The following is a 22,949-nucleotide window of genomic DNA, read 5'->3' on the forward strand; positions in this document are numbered from 1 at the left end:
ATGTCTGTGACTCTGGTAGATTATGGTATTGCGATGATACATCACATATGTGTTGAATTAAAAAGGATGATGCAATTTTTGTTCCAGAGAGGCAATTCAACTTTCCTTCCAATAAACATTGTGACTTCTCGACAAACATCAGTACCATTGTACACAGTACAAGTTGCCATTGATAGTGACAGAGATGAGCCGTGTTCCATTTTTCTGAACTTGTCTCTCCCGTATCCAGTCCCGCCCACGGGATACTTTCTTTGTCTCAGCTTGCCATATGGAGCCTACCTAGCCTTTTGCCAAGGCCCTCTCTCGCTGTATGATGGTGAGCGAATTGGGGCAAATGAAGCAAGCCCAGCTGAGTGCGACAGCACAAGGGCCTTTTGAGATCTGATTCGCATCTTTATGTTAGCCCTTTGAATTACCGATTTTTGCTCCCCGATTTGGGCACAAAAAAAATTGACCAATCTGCGTGTCTGTCTCCCTGAGCCCGATTTGCATACGGTGAATGTGTGTGACAGACCTCTACGGGTTGTCAGTGATGCATGCAAATGGGCCGGAACACCAAGAAGGAGGAAGTTGGCAGCACGCCATTCCATTGGTTGACCGGAATCCGTTTAATATGACTCTTCAAGTATCGTTCTTGTGGTTATGATTAATAATGTGTGAAGCAGATCTAAAATGCCCTCACGCTCGGCTGGGCTTGCTTCGCTGGCCTGTTATAGCCATCATACAGCGAGAGGGCCTTGACAAAAGGCTAGAGCCTACCTGTCACAGGGGTCTAAGAATGAACAGTGACAGGAGGTTGGGATTCTCTCATTAGCTCAAATTAGTTAGAATCAAACTCGGTTGTTTGGGCAGTCTTGAATGACAGGCAGTATTTCTTCACAGGGTTCAGCCTCAGCTTTGCTATTCCCAGTGAAAAGTCGAACCAGAAAAAAAAAAAGTGGGTTTATTATAATGACAAATGACAAGATTATCAACTAATCATGAACAAATCTTAACAGTGCATCATTCAAAGGAGCATTGATTTTCCTCATAAGTCATCTGAGATGCTGTAAGTTGTCAAGGGTGATAAAAGCAACTCTAAGCCTGTTGTACACCATAACCTTGCTCGTCAGTCTGCTGAAAGTAAACACCCCGCCCGTGTATCCGTTCTCATTCAATTAGCCCGCTTTAAATCAGGTTAGAGGCATAAACCTTCCACAATACTTCAGATCTGCAGTGACATAACATATTTCCCTCGGAAAGTTCTCGCATTGCAGGTTTGACTCAATCTGATTACAACATGCCTCCCATTGGCTGTATTTTCTTTAAGACGTGGTGTTAGACGGTTGTTAGTAATGCAGCCTTGATCAACATGACTCACTCCCATGCGATCATATGACCTACTGCCAGAAGATTCCCATTTTTACTCCCGGGCAAAAATCATTCGTTCCACAATTTTCTTTGCTTTCTGCTGTCACTGATAACAGATCGCTGAACAACAACAACAACAAAAGAAGAAGAAAAAAAAAAGAGTGAGAAAGATAGAATGAGAGGAATCTGCTGTTCAACAACACAAAGATTGCTGAAGGCGGGATTGTGCTTGAGTCTGATAAATGTTGACTTGACCGATAGCAGCGAGCACTTTCTGCGGAGTTCGTTGCATCTGACCGCTTTCGGAGGAGAGCGAGAGTCGTGTACTTTTTTTTTTTAGCAAATTCATGCCGAATCACGATTGCTTCTCTGCGGGGCATGCTATGCGGGGCAGATAATGGACGTTAGCTCCGTCGCTCCGCTGCTGCCAGTGGCTGATTCTCGGCAGCTTTGCTCGCAGAGCATCTTAATCAGAGCTTCCCGGGAAGTTCGTATTGGTATTCCCTTTCCTGTCGCACGACGGTCCTTTTCGCTCCCCCCTGACTCGCAGGCTCACTGCGGGGCGAAGGGGTTGGCCGGTGTGGGTGTGCAAGCCGGGGCTCAGTGAACCCAGATGACCTCGATAGCCCCGCCAACATCAATTAACGTCCGTTCTAGATGACATGTGACTCAATACAAGTACGGGTGCACAGTGTTGAGGGAGGCAATGAAGGAGCAAACCAGAAGGGGGCAGTAATTCCACAGTGTGCCCACACTTTTATTCTTTGCTATTTTCTGTGCGTACATCTGTTTGACGAGAATTTCTGACAGTGACAAATTTGTCAATTTTTTTTTTTTATTTCTCGCCATACTCGCCCAGGTATCATATTTCACGCCGAAACTGATTTAGATATTGCTGCCACATTTCGGGATACCCGATACTTCCAGCGGGAAGTGATAAAGAGCGACCGCAACGCAAACGCTGTCACGGTCGAGTGGCAAGCGCCATGCATCGGTGGTCTTCCCAAAAAACCCTGATGTCTCAGGCAGCAGTTTATCTGCGACATCAGACAACAATGAAAGACATAAACATCAAATTTGACATCGCCAAGCCACAATAACACGCCATCCCCAGTTTAGGAGGCATTTATTGAGGTTGGCGGCCTACCCTTTCGCCAAGAATTTAGTTGATGGAGGAGGGTTTACTGAGTAACTGGGCAACCTGTGCTTTCAATATTTGTAATCCAGTGGAAGGCATATCGCGTGTCTGCAAAATGTACTGTACAAGCACTATAAACTTGTGGAAGAAATCTATCAACTGTACCTGCAAAGTCAAGATGAGAGCAGAAACAACAACCAAAAGTTTCTGTGGCCTTGAGTTTTACTGTAAAACTAGGAATGCTCGTGTGCATTTTAATTTCGCGAATTTCGTAAGAGCCAAGATTTGCGTAATAGCTGCTGTGAAGTGTCCTCCAATCACACTTAACCCATTGAGGACAGACTAATTTTGCTATAACATGCATTTCCCATAGACATCTGCCCGAGTATTCTCGGGACTCGTCTCCAACAGATTAAGACGAAAGAGGAAAGTTCAGGCTGTACATATGTGATTGTACTTCAAGACTAGATCAAATGGATCTTTATTCAAGAGCTGGTAGATCTATCCAGGAGGAGTTTTTGTTGGATGGGGGTTGGGTGGTTGATGTCTCATATTCATAATTTTCACTCTCTGCTGGATTTGTGGTTGTCTTTTCTTTTTTTGGTTTTTTTTTGTCAAGGTCCGATGTCAGTCTGAGCATCTAATCGTTCATCCTGAAGTAGAGAAACTACAAATTCCATGACAAGCTCCAAGCCCAAATAACCGACCCTTTTTCTCTTCCCGAGTGTGTGTGTGAGAATTTGCAGTAGCTCTTGCAATACTGCCCTCTAGTGTCTGAAGAAGTGGCAGTACTGGACAGAATTCTCCAGGAACAGAACTCAGCCACACCAGCCACTTAGTTTTTGTTGTCTACAGGGTCTAAAAACTGCCAGACACATGAATGTCACATTGGACTAGAACTTATTAGTATTACGACAGTTTAGTATAACTAACAATTTAGTTTTGACAATTGATTTTCCATCATTGTGTATCATTAGTTTTCAGTCATCAATTATAAGTTACTAACATCATCAATTTGTAATTGCTAATTATCCATCATGTAAACAGGCTGACTGTGTTCCTTATGATTGATTTAAATTGTCATCTATTCCTTATCAGGTGAAAGAAAATGGTATAAAACAAAAACAAAAAAGAATAAAAAATGTATAGAGTTGCCATGTAGAGGACTGCTGATGGAATTCATCCAAACTTTACAATTTTATATTTTTTTTAACCTGTTGAGGACGGACCGATTTTGCAGCAACAAGCATTTCCCATAGACACCTGCCCGAGTATACTTGGGACTCTTCCTCAACGGGTTAACAGATTGTCTAGTTTACCCAAAACTGTCAACAAAACTGACCCATGTGTTTCACTGATCTTTCTGCATGTGGTAAATCCCCTTAGATTTTGTAGGGACTTCTTTTTTAATGGAAAGGATAAATAAATAGATAATTGTCTGTTGTGTTCTGAGCACAACTTGAAATATACAGGTCTGAGTTACCCTATTTAGATTTTGGGTTGTTGTTGTTTTTGTTTTTTGTCAAGTTTATCTGGTTTCTTCTTCCATTGTTCTTGTTCTTTTGTACCACTCCATATCTGTCTCTTAAGGCCCCTTGCATGTCAATCAATAATCGCGGTGTCATCGCGGAATCATCAGCACATCCATCTATCTTGTCTTTTTAACCCCTTCTCACTGGGAAAACCTGTGCCCTCCTGCCCCCCCCCCCCCCAAAAAAAAAAAAGTGGTAAATGTATCTATATCATAGTCACCTTGCTTGACCTCAAGTCTGTCAACTCCGTTTGTCTAGCTGGCCAACGAATATTCTCCGTGCTCCCATCAAAGTTATCTCTCCCCTCTCCCTTGTCCCCCTCCTTCCCCATCCTTCCCCCTCACCTTCCAACTTCAAAACTCCGGAGACCAGGGCCTGTACTCTCTTGGCGGTCATTCTTTGGATGAGGTTTAAATCTCTGCGGTCCAGTGGCTGCGAGTTGACCTTTCCGCCAGTTCAGCCGTGGAATATGCCTCATCACTGTGAAGATTTGTCACTGGCCGAAGATTTGCTAATCACCGCCTCCGAAGGTATTCCCAAATATCTATAGTAGGTGATGACAGCATGTTCATTAGCTGTTTTCCCTGTTTGTTTGTTTGTTTTTTTTGACCCATTACTTGTGGGAGCCAGGGTATGCTGTGCCCGAGTTTGATTTGGAATTGTTATATTTTGAGGGTAGCAGGTTATATGGACATGATGTAAACTTATCTTCCCATTTACAAGTTATTTTTTTAGCACTAATCATGTGTGCAGCTACACACAAATTCTCTTTTTTTTCTTCTTCTTCTTCTTCTTCTTCTTTTTTTTTTCTGATGAGGGGGTAAGGGGATGGTAATGCCTGTGTAACCTATGAATTGCTTTTATTTATCCAACGATTTCTCAATATAATAACTCATTCAGTGGGCCCTAGAAAGCAGTTTACTGCAAAAGCGTTTCTTCTAGAGGGCTTATTTAGGAATGGTACACAAATCCATTTTGTTGCACGAAGATGACAGATACAGTTACAGTGTATACCATAATACATACCGATGTTTGACATATCATCAGATCATCAGAGCGAAAAAAAAAAACAAAACTAAAAAACAAATAATCCGTGAGCCTTATACAAATAAGATTGTAGGCGTTGTAGGTGTAGACCAAACTCAACTGCATCCTGGTGTTTATCTGATCTTCTTTCTCTTCCCCTCCTCATGCAGACCTGGAAAAATAATTGAGCCAAAGCCGGAAGAGTTTATGTTCAATAACCCTGCACTGTTCCATCAATCCGGATTTGGAGGTCAAAAAATATAAGCTACCAAAATGACGTTGACACAATACTACTTTTGTATCTTTTTTTTTTCATTTTGTACATGCTCTTGTTACAAGGTGCACCTCTAGCATTGTGACAGTTGTTTGTGATGCATTCTCAGTTTTAAAGAACAGATAAAGTAGAACTAAGAAAAATTATTATTCTAATGCTTTTATTTGAGACTGGAAAGGCTTCAGAATAGACTATACACAGGCAAAGGATAAGACCATCGTCTGTGGTTTCACAAACAGGATACGAACTGTAGTGAAATATCATTTGACTGTTTTTGCTGAACTGAATACGGTTGTTTGCCTAAAACTCGTCGCCGATCGTCGGGATTAAGCCGAATTGTGTTTCTGCCACAAATCTTCCCAGGGAGCTGCGCTTCCTTCCTAACACCACTCCCAGATTTTTATTGTCGTTGTTGTCATTGTCCCATTTGCAAAGGAGAGGCCGCCCTCTCTGGCAGCGAGGGCTGCTGGGAATAGGGATGCCGCATCGCTGTCAATTCGGGGCCGATCCTTTGATCCCTTTCCGTACCCGACAGATCGCAGTGCGGTACAGAGGTCCAACTGGTAAACATCACGCCTGATAGTGATACCCTGGTTTAGCGCCCTCTGAGGGTCTAAATTGAATACTTGCGGGAGAGAGCGTGCACTCTAGGCTTTAAAGAGCTTACGTGACCGTCTTTCCTGTGAAGAATGAGGGAGAGGTTCGATTTAGCCCAACAAATAGTGAACTTTTCATAAAAATGCACTAAAGTAATGGATAGTGTTTCCTTTTTAATTAGCAGTGGCACTTGCATAGAGTAAAAAAATATCTCATTGGCAGACAATTCTTGCCGTAAATTACGGGATATCTACCAGTTGTAGATTTATTTGTAAAGAATTTCTAAACACATTGTAAGTTGTATTTTGAGATGGTAAAATATATGTTTGCAGAGAAATGTTGAACAATCCTCAATGAGAAATAGTGTGATGACATTTTTGTCTATTGACCCCGTTAAGGACAGGCTGATTTTGCTTGCAATATGCATACATTATCCTATAGACACTCGCCCGAGTATACTCAGGACTCGTCCTCAACAGGTTAATCCATTGAGAACGGGCTAATTTTGTTACAATGCTCATTTCCCCATAGACACCTAACCGAATATACTCAGGACTTGTCTTTAACGGGTTAAGGTACAGTAGAGTGTGCATTTCTGTGTCGACCCTGGATGGAGCTATAGAAGCTTTAAAATGCAGTCAGCAAGTTACCACCGGACTGAATGGCTGTGAGTTCCCTTCGGAAGACTAGCCAATGAGGATAAAGTGCTTTGCCTTCAGGGCACAACAGCTGCTGCCAGGAGACTTGAACCAGTGACCACATGATTGGGAATCCACAGTCTAAACCATTGAGCCACAGTGGCTCCTGGAAGGAAAGCTATTCCTCAGGGGCAATTTTATCTGACACATCCCTCATACTTTTCTGATGCTTACTGCCGTAAAATATTCTGTGGAAATCGTTAAATACTAGAAGTGTAGAAGGGCTGCCATGTTTTTATAGAAAGCCACCAGCAACTGCAGTGTCAAATATCTGTATTTTCTTCTGTTGCTTGACCACTGGTCAGAGCCTGATTCCCCTTTGCACAAGATCCGTCCAGTCCCTTCCTGTCCATAGATCACCTTATAGTGGCCCCCTGAGTCTCCTTTAGCCATTTGGACCCATTGAGACAAGGTGGTTGGTCATCGTCCACCCCTGGCCCGACGTGGCCAATTTGCAGCATCCTGTGCACTGCTACTACTCTTGCTAGCAACGACCTCTTCTCCCACTCGACTTAGGTCCTCTTTCTTTTCTTCCCACCTCTTCACTCTCTAGTTCATTCAAAATGGAGCCCTCCCCCCCCCCCCACCACACACCAGACAAGGTCAATCCAACACAAAGACATATTTATCTGTTCCATGATGTTTGCTCCTGTGATAATTGCTCCCATAGTATAAAATGAATCATGCTATTAAAGCCAAACACAAAACCTACCCACAAACATGACCCTAAATCTAATCAAACTAAACCTAAAACCCTATCACAACCCTAACCCTACGTCCTCGGAGAACATACATATTGAAAACAGGAGCAAATGTCACGTCACCATATTCATCATCATGCGTATAGAGTATTACACTTTTGCAGCCAAGAGTAATGATGTATCTACTATATTAAAGTAGTCCCCTTACAATTTGATAAGATTTTTCATAGATGATATCTTTGAGGGATGTTTGCTGGATGCAGCATGATGGAACAGAGATGAAAGACTTTGGAACGGTATTGTGTGCATAAATACCCCCCCCCCCATATGCACACACACACACACACACACACACACACACACACACACACACACACGTCCATTCATTATGTATATTCACATATTTTTTGCAATGTCATCCTTCCCATTCAAGAGTTCATTAACATCCCCCAAAAAATTATTTCCATCCACATGAGTTGTTATCACACAGTATCAAAGCTGGTCTGTTGAGCTTTTTCATACATCCTCCCCACTCACTTTGCTGTCATTTCCTTCTGTCCTTTCCAGTTTTATATAGGGGAAGAGAACGGATGGAGGGGGGGGGGTGGTGAATGACGGGGGGAGGGTGGGAGGTTTGTGAAGTAAGGGTTTCCTATTTGTGGAATGGTTCAAATTCACCCCAGTTTCGCTTTGTAGTGTGTCATCAGCAATGTGCAGCTTTTCTTGTCCACTTGAAATCAATGGGCTGGAACGAGAAAACACAGACTGCAGAGTGGGCAAACTTGTCATAATTCATATTAGTATCAATCACTAATCCTTTTGTCATTGGTTAGTGGTTTCCTGTAGAAAAAAAAAAGCATGACACAATATGATTAATATTTTACCTTCTTCATGAAAGTTGCAAGTTTCTCTTCATATGCCCTGTTTAGCACTTGTACTGAAGTTAATGTTTGTTGTAATGAATCGTGTTGTTGTCTTTTTGTATGTAAATTTGATCATCTTCTGTAGTGTCTGGATGCTTTTGCAATGACTATCGGCAATGTTGTTGCTGTGTCTAAAGCCATATACATCGTTTTGTGCTTTTCCTTTCTATTTGAAGTTATTATTTTTTTTTTTAGCAGATCTGTTTTAAGTGATAGAGATAAAAGAAAGGAGGTCAAACATTTCAGTGATCTTGTTGTCAGTATGCTTGGCTGCCTCCTCAATTTCATATTCCCGTGCATAGCCAAAATTCAACGATTTCCGCGAGCCCTCCTTCCAAATTGGAGCCCCCGTCCCCCTGTGCTCCCGTAGCTCCCATCTCGCCCCCGCTGCCCTAATTGGGCCGTACATCATCACAAAGGCATCCTTGCCAACTACCAGTCAGGATTTGTCATCGGTTCTTGTCTCCTGGGTCCTCCGGTGGGAGGGAGGAAGGAGTAGAGGAGCCATGCGCTCAGGAATTTACCTGGCAGGGGCATCGCCGCCGACCCGCCGCGTCGGTTGGGAGCGGGGGGAGTCGTCGTCGTGGGGGGACGATTTTGCATCGAGATGGGAGGGCAGCGAGATGCGGTTGTTTCTCGCAGGAGGAGCTCAAATCTTGCCGGATCCTTCGATTTTAGGTCATCCGCTCGTAATGGCAGTCCTTGTGTTGTTTTGGTTTCTGCGCGACACGGCGTTGGCCAAACAGTGGCAAGCGATATAAAGCTGTCTTGATGATTGATGTTGTCATGCGGCAGTCTCCACTCGCCGTGATGCGACTACCTGCTGTCATTTCTTAAACCTTCCAAGCAGAAGGCAGAGACTTGATATAACCAATCAGACTATAATACGTCTCTTCAAAAGTATATCACATACATGACACATCTATCTTCGTGATTGTGAAAACTTTCTATTTGGGTTCCACCAATTTAGGCCTTTCACCATCAATGTTCACAATTTCTTGTTACTTTGACTGTCAACATAGAGCAGATGTATTCTAACTGCAGTTATGATGATTATCTACATTTTCCTATTAGTGGTGCATTTTTCTTCTTCCTACAGAAGCTGTTTATTTTTTCCCTTATGAAAATTTCAGGAGCATGTGTCTAAAGTGACCGTTATGGAATTGTGAAACCATCTCTAATGCTAGTTTACTGTGATAACGTTACATAGGTCCATGCTTCTTGAATAACCGATAAATTTCCCTCAAACAAAGGTGAAAGGGAAAAGTCAACAAAAGACCATCATATTGAGGTGGAGGAAAAATATCTGTTTTCATTATGTCACATAAATGGGCCACAGCTGTCTAATTTCTTGATTTCCATGTCCTTCCTCTGTCTAGGAAACAGTTAATTGGAAAGAAAGGAAATGAAACAATGGCAATAACGTTACAAACCTCCGACCACTTGACTGTCTGTGGTTTTCTTAATACTGATTTGAGATTCAACCCACCTGCTCCAAAGTAACCATTTAAGATGAAGTGATGACAGTTCCCGTTACCATGACTACAAGATGACAGTTCAATACGATTCACTCCATCCTTCCTCTTTCTCAGGACCCCTTTCCCCCAGATCCCTTCCCCTCCCCCTCCCCCTCTTTCTGTTTATTCCTCCCCTCCAATTTGACTTATACACTTGGCAGGAAAAAAAAAGTGACAACTTTTTCAAGCTTTTATTTCCCAAAGAATATTTTGCTAGAAATTAATGTATTGTATACCATATTGAAGGTAATTTAATTGGCTATCAACCTGGTAGATCAATAAAAAGGGGAACTTTATGCATGAGTGAACACACTTGTTTGTCTCTTCCAAGTTGCAAAAGTAAAACATGCAAAATTGAACAAGTTGTCCTTCATGCATATTTGCTCTTCCACATAACAATGAGAACAAATGTTAGAGTTAACACAATAAGAAACACAAATTAATTTGTAAAAATAAAGCTGTTATCTCTATACTGTCTCTGTAGCCCCAAAGGTAAAGAAAGGCTAAAAGAAATGGAGGAATATGATGAATTTTCAGTCAAATCCACATTCAAAGGACATTAGAAAAGAAGCAATATTAACAAAAATTTGAATTGTTATGTTAAATTATGAAAATCAAAAACCGTATTTGCTTCTTGAATTTGTCTCATGAATTCCTAAATTAAAAGAATAATATCATGAAATTATGTCCATTTAATCACCTAGGAGTTGGAGTTGACAGAAAATGTTTATTTCCCCATTTAGTTTCCCACTCTGTAATTGTTTGAGGTTATAAAGAGATTCAAGAGAACGAAAACTTAATTTTGATATTTCATTCATGTCTATCATTGTGAGTTAGTGGTCTTTTGTTTATCATTGTTATCTTGAAGGACACTTGCACATGAATGACCACATGTCCATTTTTTGCAAGTTTTGCTTTTCTACCTTGGAGGGCAAAAACAAATGTGTTCACTCACGTATAAAGTTTCCCTTTGTATTGGCCCATCAGGGGGGTGTTTCATCAACGCTTGTCAGCGCCGACAACTGTCGCCGCTGACCAATTTCAGCAAAATCCTCGGTTTTGATTGGCTGAGATGCTCTGGTCACTGACTGTTACTATGTTGATTCAAGTTGTCAGCGCCGACAAACGTTGATGAAACACCCCCCAGGTTAATAGGCTAAAGTTTGAGTTATCTTTGAAAGAAAAGCTGATGTGACTAACTGTATGAATGTCTTTTGGACACTATCAATCCAAGCCTGTGAACCTCTTGGCCTAAAGCTCCTCCCATTGAATGATGAACATATTTTAACAAACTTATATTAATCTACACTTAACACTTGCACTGATCTGCCAGTCCCAAGACTGGTAAAAATCACTGTTGGGCCAGTAACTTTTCAGGAATTGTCAAATTTACTGGTCTGAATTGACCATAAAAAAATAATAAATAAATAAATGAAATATATATATATATATATATATATATATATATATATATATATATATGTGTGTGTGTGTGTGTGTGTGTGTGTGTATGTATATAAATATGTTGTCGGGGCCAGTCGAAAAAAAGAACAGGACCCATAAATTTGAGGTTTAGATCAGTAAGAAATCGATAAACTTGGCATCTACTGGTCCAACAGGGACAGGGTGGATCAGTAGGGGAAAAAAAATGGGTTAGTGTGCAATGTTGCATTGATGAAATATTTTTTACGGTGTTTTAATGTTTGATAGATTTAATGTGAGGGCACAAGCACAACATAATGAATTGGACATTTTACACTTTATCTATATTTCCTTGATGTGTGGATTATAAACTATTAAGGTGTATCATTTTGACCATCTGTTTTATAGTGTGATCATCACATTAAAGAAACTAAGTGGATTGTGAGAAAAGGTTATATTCAGTCATGCTTTGATTTCATTTGCCAAGTAGGAAATGATTTTATCATCATTAGCTTGACATGAGAGTGGAGTGTTTGTCCTGTTTAAAGGAGGTCAAATTGAATTCTAACCCCCCCCCCCAAAAAAAAAAATGTATTGAAAAAGATGTTAGTGTAGGGTCCTAATGGTAATTGAAGTTTGTAATGCAAGAGGATTCTTTTTGCAAAGAGAGTGTGTGATAATGGAGTATTTATAAATGTTTTATTTTTCGCCTAAGGAGAACAACATGAAAAACAAAATCTGTAATTCAAATATTATGGTAGATCTGTTTTAATGCCATATGCGAAAGATCTTTAGAAAGCACAAATTGATACTCACTAATTCTTATTTGTCATCTCTTGCTTCATAGGAGATTAGAATCAGGTGGCTTGCTGGGCCTTGTTAGCCTCTGTCAGCTTTTTCTATCCGATGAGGTGCCTTAATTGATTCCAGCGATGCGCTTTTATCTTTAGTCCCCTTCGCTGATTAAGACTGAATCGAGGTGGACGTACAGTATCATCTCTTTTGTAAGATCCTTCTTGGTTTCAGGTATATAGATGGAAAAAAAAATTCAAATCTTGGGGATGAGTATCCGTGACAACATGTTTCGAATTCCCCAATCCCGTCGGGGTGGCAATATTTAGTCACAGAGTCAATTGCACAGATCCTGTTTTCTGTGGGAAGAGAGGGGGATCCCTCGCCCAAATGAAAGCGCTGATTGACCTGCCCAGGCTATTCCGATTCCAGTCATGTCTTTTCCCCCGTTTTGTCGTTGTCGTTTTCGTCTTCCTGGCAGCCCCTCTTCCTCCCCGCGGCCATCCCCAGCATTGTTATTTCGCCGAGACTCGTCACCGCTCGCCGGCAATTAGACTGTAATGTTTTTGTGATGTCACTATCGTGGAGCTCCCTCCCGCCTGCCCTGACATTTTGTGACCCATCTTCAATATTTTTTTTTCATCTGTCAGCAGGAAGGATAATTGGGATGATAGTGATCTGTATCATCAGTTGTCATCCTTGGAACATGAGTGCCTCATCCTCCCGCCCCTCCCCCTCCCCCTTCCCCCTCCCCTGAGGACCCCACTGAATGTTGTCTTTCCATGGTCAAGGTTCCGTTCATGGGTTGTTGAACTGTTCGGTGATTAACTCGAAGGTTGCCTACATGTGACAGGCAGAGTAAATGCTTGCCAAAGTAAACTTGGCGATTAAAGGGGCTTTCATGCCAGGCCTGCTTACAGTTGTGTGGTACTGTGTACCAACTTTGCCAAGACCTCCCAACCGTTCTGAATTTGGAGGAAAGAATATGAATTTTGACCATTCCCAGCTCTTGTTTCAATAGGTGTTTCCTATTTTTTGTAATAATTTTTCTACACACTCGTATGTGAACTGCTCTTTCTTTCCTATTTTTGAGTCAATTCATCCTTTTTTCAATCAGAAAGGTTGGTAGGTCTGCACATTATATGTTGTAATAATGTTCAATTTTTTTTATGTTTGTGTGTGTGAGTTTTACTTAGTTTAACCACAAAGCATTTCCATGACAACACTGTCACAATTAGTGGGTATACTGAGTCTCTTTGAGTTAGGAAATCATTTTGGAAAATGTCATGTGCATATCGTCTGTTGAGAATGAGAAGGGCTTTTAAGTTATCTCGAACACTATGGGTTTTGTGGCAACTTAACGCCCTTATCATTCTCAACCGACGATATTATGAAGTGGGAGATCACTTTTGTCTTGGTCATTATCCCAAGATATGTTTGTTTGGGGAGAAATTATGTAATGGCACATGATATGTAATTGTTTGTGTGCCCGGGCACTGAGCTGAACTAACCATATCAAGCTTTTTCATCAGCAATTAGGGATCAATCCAAACTTGAGAAAGTTGTAGATTAGCAAGCCCACTGTAAAAGTGTATAGCAACGTGTCCCAGTCCAAGAGAAAAGCCATGGTGTTTGTTTGTTGTTTTTTGTGTGCAAAGTATGCATTGTTGTTTTTTTTTTCAAAGTATACATTGTTTGTTTTAGTTCTAGTCCTTCATATAGTGTGTATGTTTCTTTACTTTTTGCTTGTATACTTTGTTCTACATGTATGTATCGCTTTTGCTCGATGGAAATAAAGAAAATGAATTGAACAGACACTATTGGGATTAGGGGCATTTAAGTAATCTCTCTTCATTGACAATTAGTTTTCAAACATCTGTGCCAATCAATAAACAAAGCACAGTGAGGTTAATCCGTTGAGGACGAATCCCGAGTATTCTCGGGCAGGTGTCTATGGGAAATGCATGTTGTAGCAAAATCAATCTGTCCTCAATGGGTTAGCAGGGCAGCCCACAGGACGGAAGACACTCTGTAGCAGCGTGAAGAACAGTGTTGTATTGCAGTCCATGAAAGCAGTGAAGAATTATTCAATGCTGCCCTCTATTGACTAAGTGGTGTCAGTTGCAGTACTGGTCTAAAACTTTTTATTATTCCTCTAATATCTACTGTGAGTTTTCAGGTTGATGTCTGTATGCTATTTCTGCATTGATGAACACAACAGAAAGAAGATTGTATTCTTATTAAGAATTCTATCATTAAATGCACTGTAGTCAAAATATTCTTGATTTTCTTATAATTATGTGACGTCTGAAAATTTGATATTTCATTTTTAGTGGTTTTCTGCATCTCTCATGTGTGGCTCTGTTCTGTTTTGTTGTTCATGCAGGAAAAATGTGGAAAAGAAGGCTCTTTTTGACCATTTGGACTCCATCATTCTTGCCCTAGATGAGATCATAGATGAAGGGTGAGTATGTCAGCTGCACTTCATACCAGTAATGAGAGAGAAACGAAATTGATTCAGTATGTTTGGTGACTACCTTGTTTAATATGGAATGTTGCATTGCATTGTTTCTTTACTAGGATACCACAATTAGATGCTGGATTTCACTGCTTTTGTTTATCTTTTGTTTGAATGCATGAATGAAGAAGAAAGAAAAAGAAAGATATTTTCTTGACATACAGGAGTAGTACTTGCAGGTGATTGTTTTGTTGTTGTTGTTTTTTACCTGGTAGTTTATATACATTTAGAAAAAATCCAAATGGGTTCTCCTTCTATTGATCAGTGTCTTGTTGACAATTTGAATTTTGAACTGATGAGTGTGAGGAGCTGTGGTAATGAGTGGAGTTTTTTTGTGTGTGTTTTTTGTGTTTTTTATACTTTTTATCTCTACCTATGTACCTGTACATAGTTTGAAAATATGAATATGCATTCCTGAATAATCTCTTGATAGAGATAGGTTGATGAAAGTAGTGCATACCATGCAAATTATGTCGCAATCTTATGATGCAGATTACCATCATGCATGGCCCATCCAACCCCAATTCTTACAGATGTACAAGGTCTTGGAATTTTGCTCATTTCCTACAATTTTTCCTTCAACTGCTGCTTCCGTATTCATTCCATTTGCAATATATTTCTCTTCAAGAGTATATCTTTATGATCTGTTTTCTGTAGTATATTAAAAAAAAACACCATCAAAACAGGAATGGTTAAATGGACAAAATATAAGATGTCAAGCAATGTTTCACTCTATTCTGATTAAAAGAATGCCTATTGGAATCAAGTTATGAGCATGATACAGATTTAATATGAAGACAATAGAAGCAGATTTTTTTTTTTCTCTCCAGTGAGATGTTTCAACTATAGAACCAATATCCTCTAGGTCCACAGCCTGCAGCCTTTCATTAACAACAACCAAAAAATAAGAAATAAAAAAAGAAGAAGAAGAAAGAATTCATCCTTCTGTTTGCAGACATTTAAAGGTCCTGTTTACCTTTGGGAACAGTGATTTAAAAACTGTTCAAGATATGACATTTAATGCACATGTGTAGGTCTGTTGTACCACAAAACATCCTATCATATAAAATTTTCACGATAACGCCTGAAATATAAGGAGATATCTGTATTTTTTTCAATAAACCGTAACTGTAGACTGTCTAGTCTGGAAACATTTTTGTTATACCTATTGTTCACATTTTGTATATTTAACAATACTTAACATTGATTTTACTGATTCAAATTTTTACAATGGTTGTTTCTTTCCCTAACTCACATTTTAGAACTATTCTAAAGCACTAATGCTGGGTTTTTGTTTCATCTGCAAATAATAAATTATGCCTTTAATCTGTCATTGTGGAGAAGATTTCTATTGATGTGAATCTATATACATATCAGACACTTAATGGAAGATATCAAAATTTAACAGAGCCTCATAACAGCATACCGTGTTCTGCAAGCAGTGAGCACTCTGGTCCCTCATCATATCCTGTTTTATGAATGGGGCTGGTTTGAGCAATGGCAGTTAACGACCTCCTATGTCTTGCATATTTCCGATTAACCTTTTTAGGGGGAGGAAAACAAAGCAGGGTTTTTAAAGTTGGCAAGAGAAGGTTTTGTTGTGACCTTTTGTAGAAAACAGACAAGCTTAATTATGAGCATTCCTGCAGTCATATAATTGTTATCGAACTGGATGTCCGCCCTTGATCGTGTGTGCCAGATGCAATATCTGGCCACCATTGTTCAGCTAGCTGATGTATTGTTCTAGAGTTTTTGTTTCTTGCCTTCACCACATCGTTATATGCTGAAAGTCTTGGATCATTAGTTGTACTGTCAATGACAGATGAGGCTGTTGCTATGGAGATTTTTAATTTTTTTTCAGACGTGATTAAAGAGTGGTTTAATAGAAGATGCAAGATTTTTCTGACTTTAATTACTAGACGTAGTGAATGTCAAGAGCCTGATATGTCAAATATGACTGTGCTGCATGCGCGTACAATATTTTGTATCACTTGAATGAGGGCATATATCACTTTTGAGAGTATTACATTTTTTGTGAGATTTCTTTTAATATATATTTTTAATGTTTAAGTGCTTGTTTGTGTGTGCAGTAGGAAGTCATACCCGAATAAGAAAGCATTTTATGTACTGTAAAACCCAAAACATTTTCCGAGAGCCAATGTCCTTTTTTTTTTTTTTTTTTGGCATGAAACTTTTGCAAAGTGCAGACCACAAAAAAATTATGAGATACTCCATGTACATTGTAATAGTAACACAGGGATTTGTTAATCTTACACTGATGGTAGATATAAAGCACACACACACACACACACACACGCAAATGAATTCACCCTCTAAACATGCATAGTTTAACCAAAAAAAAAGAAAAGAAAAGAAAAAAAAAACAGAATGCGCAGTACTTCGACAGGTACTAGTACTTGACTTCAGAAGCACTCAGAGTAAACTGAGCTGTACAGTGTACACGTGCACGCATACCACTACATACAAATTATATCAGTTCCATTACTCGGAAGGGGTAAGCTGTTCATTTCTCCTATGTGTACCTTAAACATGTATCAGAAATAAGAATTATGCACTTCTATCCAGAGCGAACGTTGCCTCTGCAACAGTGTAGGCATCATATGTATGTTACTTTTGCGAGTCCTGGCTCCTCACTAATTGTGCAAAAGTTCCATGCACTCAAAAAATTATGGTTTTACGCTCTGATGTGTAAATTGTGACCGTGCATCACAAAACGAACAAAAAGTCGCATCCCTTGATTTTACATGAGGACTCAAAAGAGGTGAAATGGGTCAACCAAGTCAATCTTGAGTTTTTCATATTTTCTGAAAGAGCCATCCTTCTTCTACGTTATTCTCAAGTTTGGAATCATAACATGAATGGGAAAGTGTGTTTTGAGCATGTTTTCTACAACCCTTTTTTTCTTTGGGGGGGGGGGGGGAGTAAATTAATCAGCTATGTCTTTATAGAGACCCCCTTTCATTTCTTGAAATCCTTTGCATACTCTGTCCTTTCAAGTCTAATAACTTTTAAAAGGATAATGCTACTGCTTTGAAAGTTGGCATTAATTAGGGACAGAATGTTTAATAGAGCATGCTGTACAGCTTAATCTGATAATCCATTCATTGTTGTTGCTCCAGTTGTTTACATTCTGTGCTTTGTCCCTCTCATCACACAGCTAGCATGGCTTGGTAAAGATTAATCGCTGCAATAGACTCTGTACTTCAGAGCCTCTTTTCTCAGTTCACACTTTTCCAGAGTGTGTGCTTTCTTTCGAGTATTTAGATAGGTTAGGGAAGTCCATTTGAGTCGAGTTATACATCATTTTAAAGCTTAGAGTCTGCTTTTTCATAATTTGCCCTTAACTAAAAATCCATGTCTGGCGACTTTTTGTTCGTTTTGTGATGCAGGGTCACAATTGAAAATCAAACTTGTGATGGAGATTTTACACCAGAACCAATGAACCACTGCCTTTGATTGTGGAGGCAAAACTCATGCTGTACTGTTCTCCTTTTTCAGGATCATCTTGGAGGCAGATCCCAGCTCTGTAGTGCAGAAGGTGGCTTTGAGAGGGGATGATGTACCACTCAGTGAGCAGACCATGACACAGGTAGAGCTATGGGTTCTTGTACACCAATCCTTTTCCCATAGTCACACTATTGGTCCATACTCTCACCAGCAAGATTTATCTTTGCATGGACCAAGGAATGCATTTTAAGTTGTGGAATTCCTCACCATCAATTTGATTTGCAGATATCAATTAATCATTTTTTTTTATTTTGCGAGTTAGCAATGCTTTGTGTTTTTAGAGAAATGGAAAAACAAAGAGGACTTCAAGAAATTAAATTCGCTTCATCAGAAATTGATATATTTTATCAGCATGTAACCATAGCAGACATGTAACAAATACATTTAGTTTTGATTCTTATTCTGTAGTCTACAAGTAAACATCCATAAATCAAAACTGTGGCCTGCATTCACGAAGGTGGTACAAATGAAACCATGGTTTGAACCATGGACAAAAACCATGGAGCGCCAAGTGTCGCAAGGAATATTTCGTTACGAAATTGGTCATTTCGTCGACAAAATGACCGTTTCATTAACGAAATTATCATTTCGTCGACGAAATGTTCATTTAGTTACAAAGTGTTGTCATTTCATTACAAACTAATCATTTCATCGACGAAATGACTGATTTCATAACGAAATATTCCATGCGACACTTGGCGCTCCATGGTTTTTGTCCATGGTTTAAACCATGGTTTCATTTGTACCACCTTCGTGAATTCAGGCCTATGAGTCTCCTCTTAAAGAAAATTGGTAATATTTCTCTTTAAACACCATCATGAAAGTTGTATGACCCACTATCTGGAAACATGTTTCTGTGCATGACTTTCGAGAGTGAAAAAGTTGACGGGCTTTTCTGTTCAGATATATATTCAAAATATAACTTTGATGTATTAAGTTTGATTTTGATTGAAAGTTCACCGACAATCCTGCATGCATGTACGCAATTTCATGTGCCCATGTGAATGCAAATGTGCAATACTCTTTTGTTGGTTCTGTTGACTACTGTATAGGCCATATTTATTTTGCAGGGTTTTTATTTCACAAATTTCGTAAATTGGATGCTACTTAAAAATCTAACAACAGACAAAGATATAAACTTTGATGCCAAGATAAATGCGACATGCACCCGTACATTTCTCCATTTATTACTGAACTCGACAATCGTGTATGCAACTACTCGCAGATTGTCAGGAAGTCCTGATTTGTGAAAAAAGAGATCAGTTGCTAAAGTATATGGCTTATACAGTATCCTTTAGCAGTATTGTTACATTGTGAAACAAACAATCCTTAAAATATACAAGACATCCAATTAACATTTGTATGCACACACACACACACACACTTTCTCTCTCTCTCTTTCTCTCTGAAACACATGCACAAATACACTGACAACTCGTACACTCTTCACCAAAAGAAGAAAGGGATGGAGAAACCCGAAAATTGCAGAATATTTTGTTTACTTTTTTAGGAGGTAGTGTTTTTCTAGTCTTGATGCTGCAGACACAATCTTTCTTTATGTTTTGCTTTTATGTCATCAGGTCTAATTCCAATGTAATATATTTCTGTATGATAAAGACATACTTGTAAAAGACCACTGAGTAAATATTTTCATGATCTCCTATCAACATTTTAAATTTCTATCTGTACAGTTGTAAGAAATTTAGCCCACACCCCCAAATATGCACGTTGAAGAGTGCATTAAGAAAAAAAAAATCATTCGGAACATACATGAGCTGGCATGCAGTCTCCAATTTGCAGTGTTAACTGACCAATTGCAATATGCACGATGCAGCAACAATCTGTTTCTTAGTGTTTGTTTATTATTTGGTATGTTGAGTGACTTTGCATGCTTTGAAAATATTGTCACAAAAAGAGTGCCTAAAACAGTTTTGAAATTCTTCACTATGCATCCAAATTTCAGCTGTATGTGATTGACAAATTCATTCAGATAACAATATCATATAGTTTCTAAGAATATTGCACATGCCGTCAAGGGTCACACCCAAATATTTTCGCTTATTCCTCTCTTTAACAATCATTCCTCATAAAATATTCTTTTATTCATATTCATGATGAATTATGTTAGTTATATGCTTGCAAATAGCTTGTTATCTCTCCCCACAGCCTGCATGAATGGCAGCATCTTTATGATCAGAAAACATAAGAAAGTGCTAATCAAGTCTGTAGATACTTTTTTTATGCCTCCGCCACGAAGTGGTGCCGGAGGCATTATGTTTTCGGGTTGTCCGTCCGTCCGTACGTCCGTACGTACGTCCGTACGTACATCCGTACGTCCGTCCGTCCGCTTTCGTTTACGCGATAACTTGAGTAATATTTACTGGAATTTTACCAAACTTGGTCCAAGTATGAAGTATGATGGGGCAATTATTTGATTAGATTTTGGGTGAAATCGGCTGAAGGTCAAAGGTCAAAGGTCAAGGTCAAATCATGAAATTGTATCCGTTTACGCGATAACTCAAGACTGGATGGAGCAAATTTCACCAAACTTTGTTGGAGGATGATGTATGATGGGGCAATTACTTGATTAGTTTTTCAGTGAAATCGGACAGAGGTCAAAGGTCAAAGATCAAGGTCAAATCCTAAAATGTATCTGTTTATGTGATAACTCAAAACTGGATGAAGCAGCTTTCACCAAACTTGGTCCAAGGATGATGTATAATGGGAAAATTAGTTGAGTAGATTTTAGTGACATTGGCAAGAGGTCAAAGGTCAAAAAGTCAAGGTCAAATGCTACAAATGTTGCAATTTCCCCCATATCTATGCAATGCCCGAAGGTATTTTCTTGAAACTTGGTGTGGACATGTACTACTGCGTAAAGATTCTCCAGAGAGAGTTTCATGTCATAAGGTCAAAGGTTAGGTGAAAATGTTGCAATATTACTTTTCTCTCAAATGCTTCAATGTATCTTCGTGGAAATTGGTACATATGCATGTACTGTCTGGCAGGGATTACATTGTATCTAGGGAATTTAGGGGTCATGGGTCAATAGTCAGGGGTCAAAGGTCAAGGTCAACTCCTCAAAATTTTACTATTTCCCTCATATACTAGTATATGCAATGCTTGCATTATTAGTTTCAAAACTTAATACATGCATTACCTAATGGAGATTCTCCGGGAAATTTCCAGCCAGAAGGTCAAAGGTTAAGGGTCAAAGGCCAGGTTTCAATGCCCCCCTCCCCCCCCCCCCCCCCAAAAAAAAAAGTCTATTTTGTTCCGTCATCACACTCTTTCTTCGTACCTTGGAAATTACTCATTGCATAAACTTTCCCAAAATTCCCCAAATATGTGTACCTGCACTCTTAGAAAATTATAGCAAACCCAGTTCAAGACATTTCTGACAAACCTGTCATTTCAATATTTTGCCAGTTATGTGAAACTGTCATGGATCACACATTGTGAAGACATTGTACTATATGCCTATTGGGAGAATCATGCATTATGGCGGAGGCATCAGTCGCCATAGCGACATTTCTAGTTAAATTTTGGAAAGAGTATAGAAGCTAACATTGCACACACATCACTTTTGCTGCATTGTCATGGAGACAGTTAATATATGACACAGATCTCAGACCTAAGATCTCTGTCCACAGTACTACAGTGCAGATAGTGTAGATTTGTATTAAAGCCTTTTGTCATAAAATTTCAGGCTTGTGAAATCATGGGATATTCTTTCCTCAATTTGGAAGGTCTGTCAGAGAAAAGAAAAAGACCAATTGTTGCAAACTCCACCACCACCATCACCTCAATTTATTACATCAGGCAATCCTATCAAGAAATGGAGGCTCACTTTATTTATGTGTGTGTGTGTGTGTGTGAGTGTGGATACAACTTCCATGTACCACTGTGTGAAATTGTCTTGAAATGAGGTTTGGGAATCAGCAGTCTTGAAAACGAATTAACTTTTCCACAGTGGATGAAAACCCTAATGTTACTTGTGAAGGTAGCTTGAATTTTTGTTCTAAAAAAATAAAAAAGAACAAACACAACTACATTAATACATTAAGTTAAATAGATAGATAAATAAATAAACTAATAATTAGATAGAAATGTAAATATGTATGAGAATCAGTCAATGAATAAATGACAAGAAAAATCAATCTATTTGTTTAATTGCATATGAATTCTATGTTACCTGTCCTCACTAAACTATCTTTAGTACAGTAGTATTGCCAGTGATTTTTGAAAATTTGACTTACTCAGTTGGTGTTCAATTCAAAGAAAGAAATGAAAAAAAAAACAAAAAAAAAAACAACAAGAATAATAAATTAAAAGCTCAGTTCATGAGAGAAAAGATTCTGTTTATCACTTAGTAATTAAAAGGAAACCCAAAATGCAAACTAAAAATGTAGTCTGCTGTAACACCAGGATTCAACATCAAACATCTTTGGGGGCTGTTATGTAACATCTCTTTTTAATAAGTACTAATAATTAAAATAAAGTTGTGAAAACAAATGGGATGCATGTTCATAACTTGTGTGCTGTGATCTTTAATTTTGATATGTAATATATTTCTTTCACGTTCATAGATAGCACCATTTTTCCTTTCTACTCTTACTTTTCATATAAGTATTATAACATTGAGAGTTGGACTTTAATATTTCAGACATGCATATGATGGTGGGGATATTAATATAGATAGTAAATATCTTATGACCTGTAACTTTAACTTGTAAGTCCTGCTCGCCAATATCTTACACTGTCTGCCTCACAGGAACATTCTTTATACCTAGAATAAAAAAGGGATTAAAATATCTCACACCTTTTGTAATTTGAGATGATAAATACCAGACATTTGCCAATTAATATTGTATTTGAATTGTTAACATTCAGTAACTACACAAAGTTGTATATACATATATACTAATAGAGT

At 39.0% G+C, this 22,949-nt stretch overlaps 1 protein-coding gene across 2 annotated transcripts in view; it reads left to right on the top strand.

Annotated features, from left to right (window-relative positions):
* LOC140237446 (coatomer subunit zeta-1-like) overlaps positions 1-22,949 on the top strand; it is a 115,002-nt gene that overhangs the window by 77,256 nt on the left and 14,797 nt on the right. For both annotated transcript variants that reach the window (XM_072317372.1, XM_072317373.1), the window contains exons 5-6: positions 14,357-14,434; positions 18,008-18,098. In XM_072317372.1, coding sequence (XP_072173473.1) covers positions 14,357-14,434; positions 18,008-18,098 — 169 coding nt within the window. The remainder of the gene's footprint in view (positions 1-14,356; positions 14,435-18,007; positions 18,099-22,949) is intronic.

Source organism: Diadema setosum, chromosome 14 (assembly GCF_964275005.1).
Source record: "Diadema setosum chromosome 14, eeDiaSeto1, whole genome shotgun sequence".
Taxonomy (NCBI): Eukaryota; Metazoa; Echinodermata; class Echinoidea; order Diadematoida; family Diadematidae; genus Diadema; species Diadema setosum.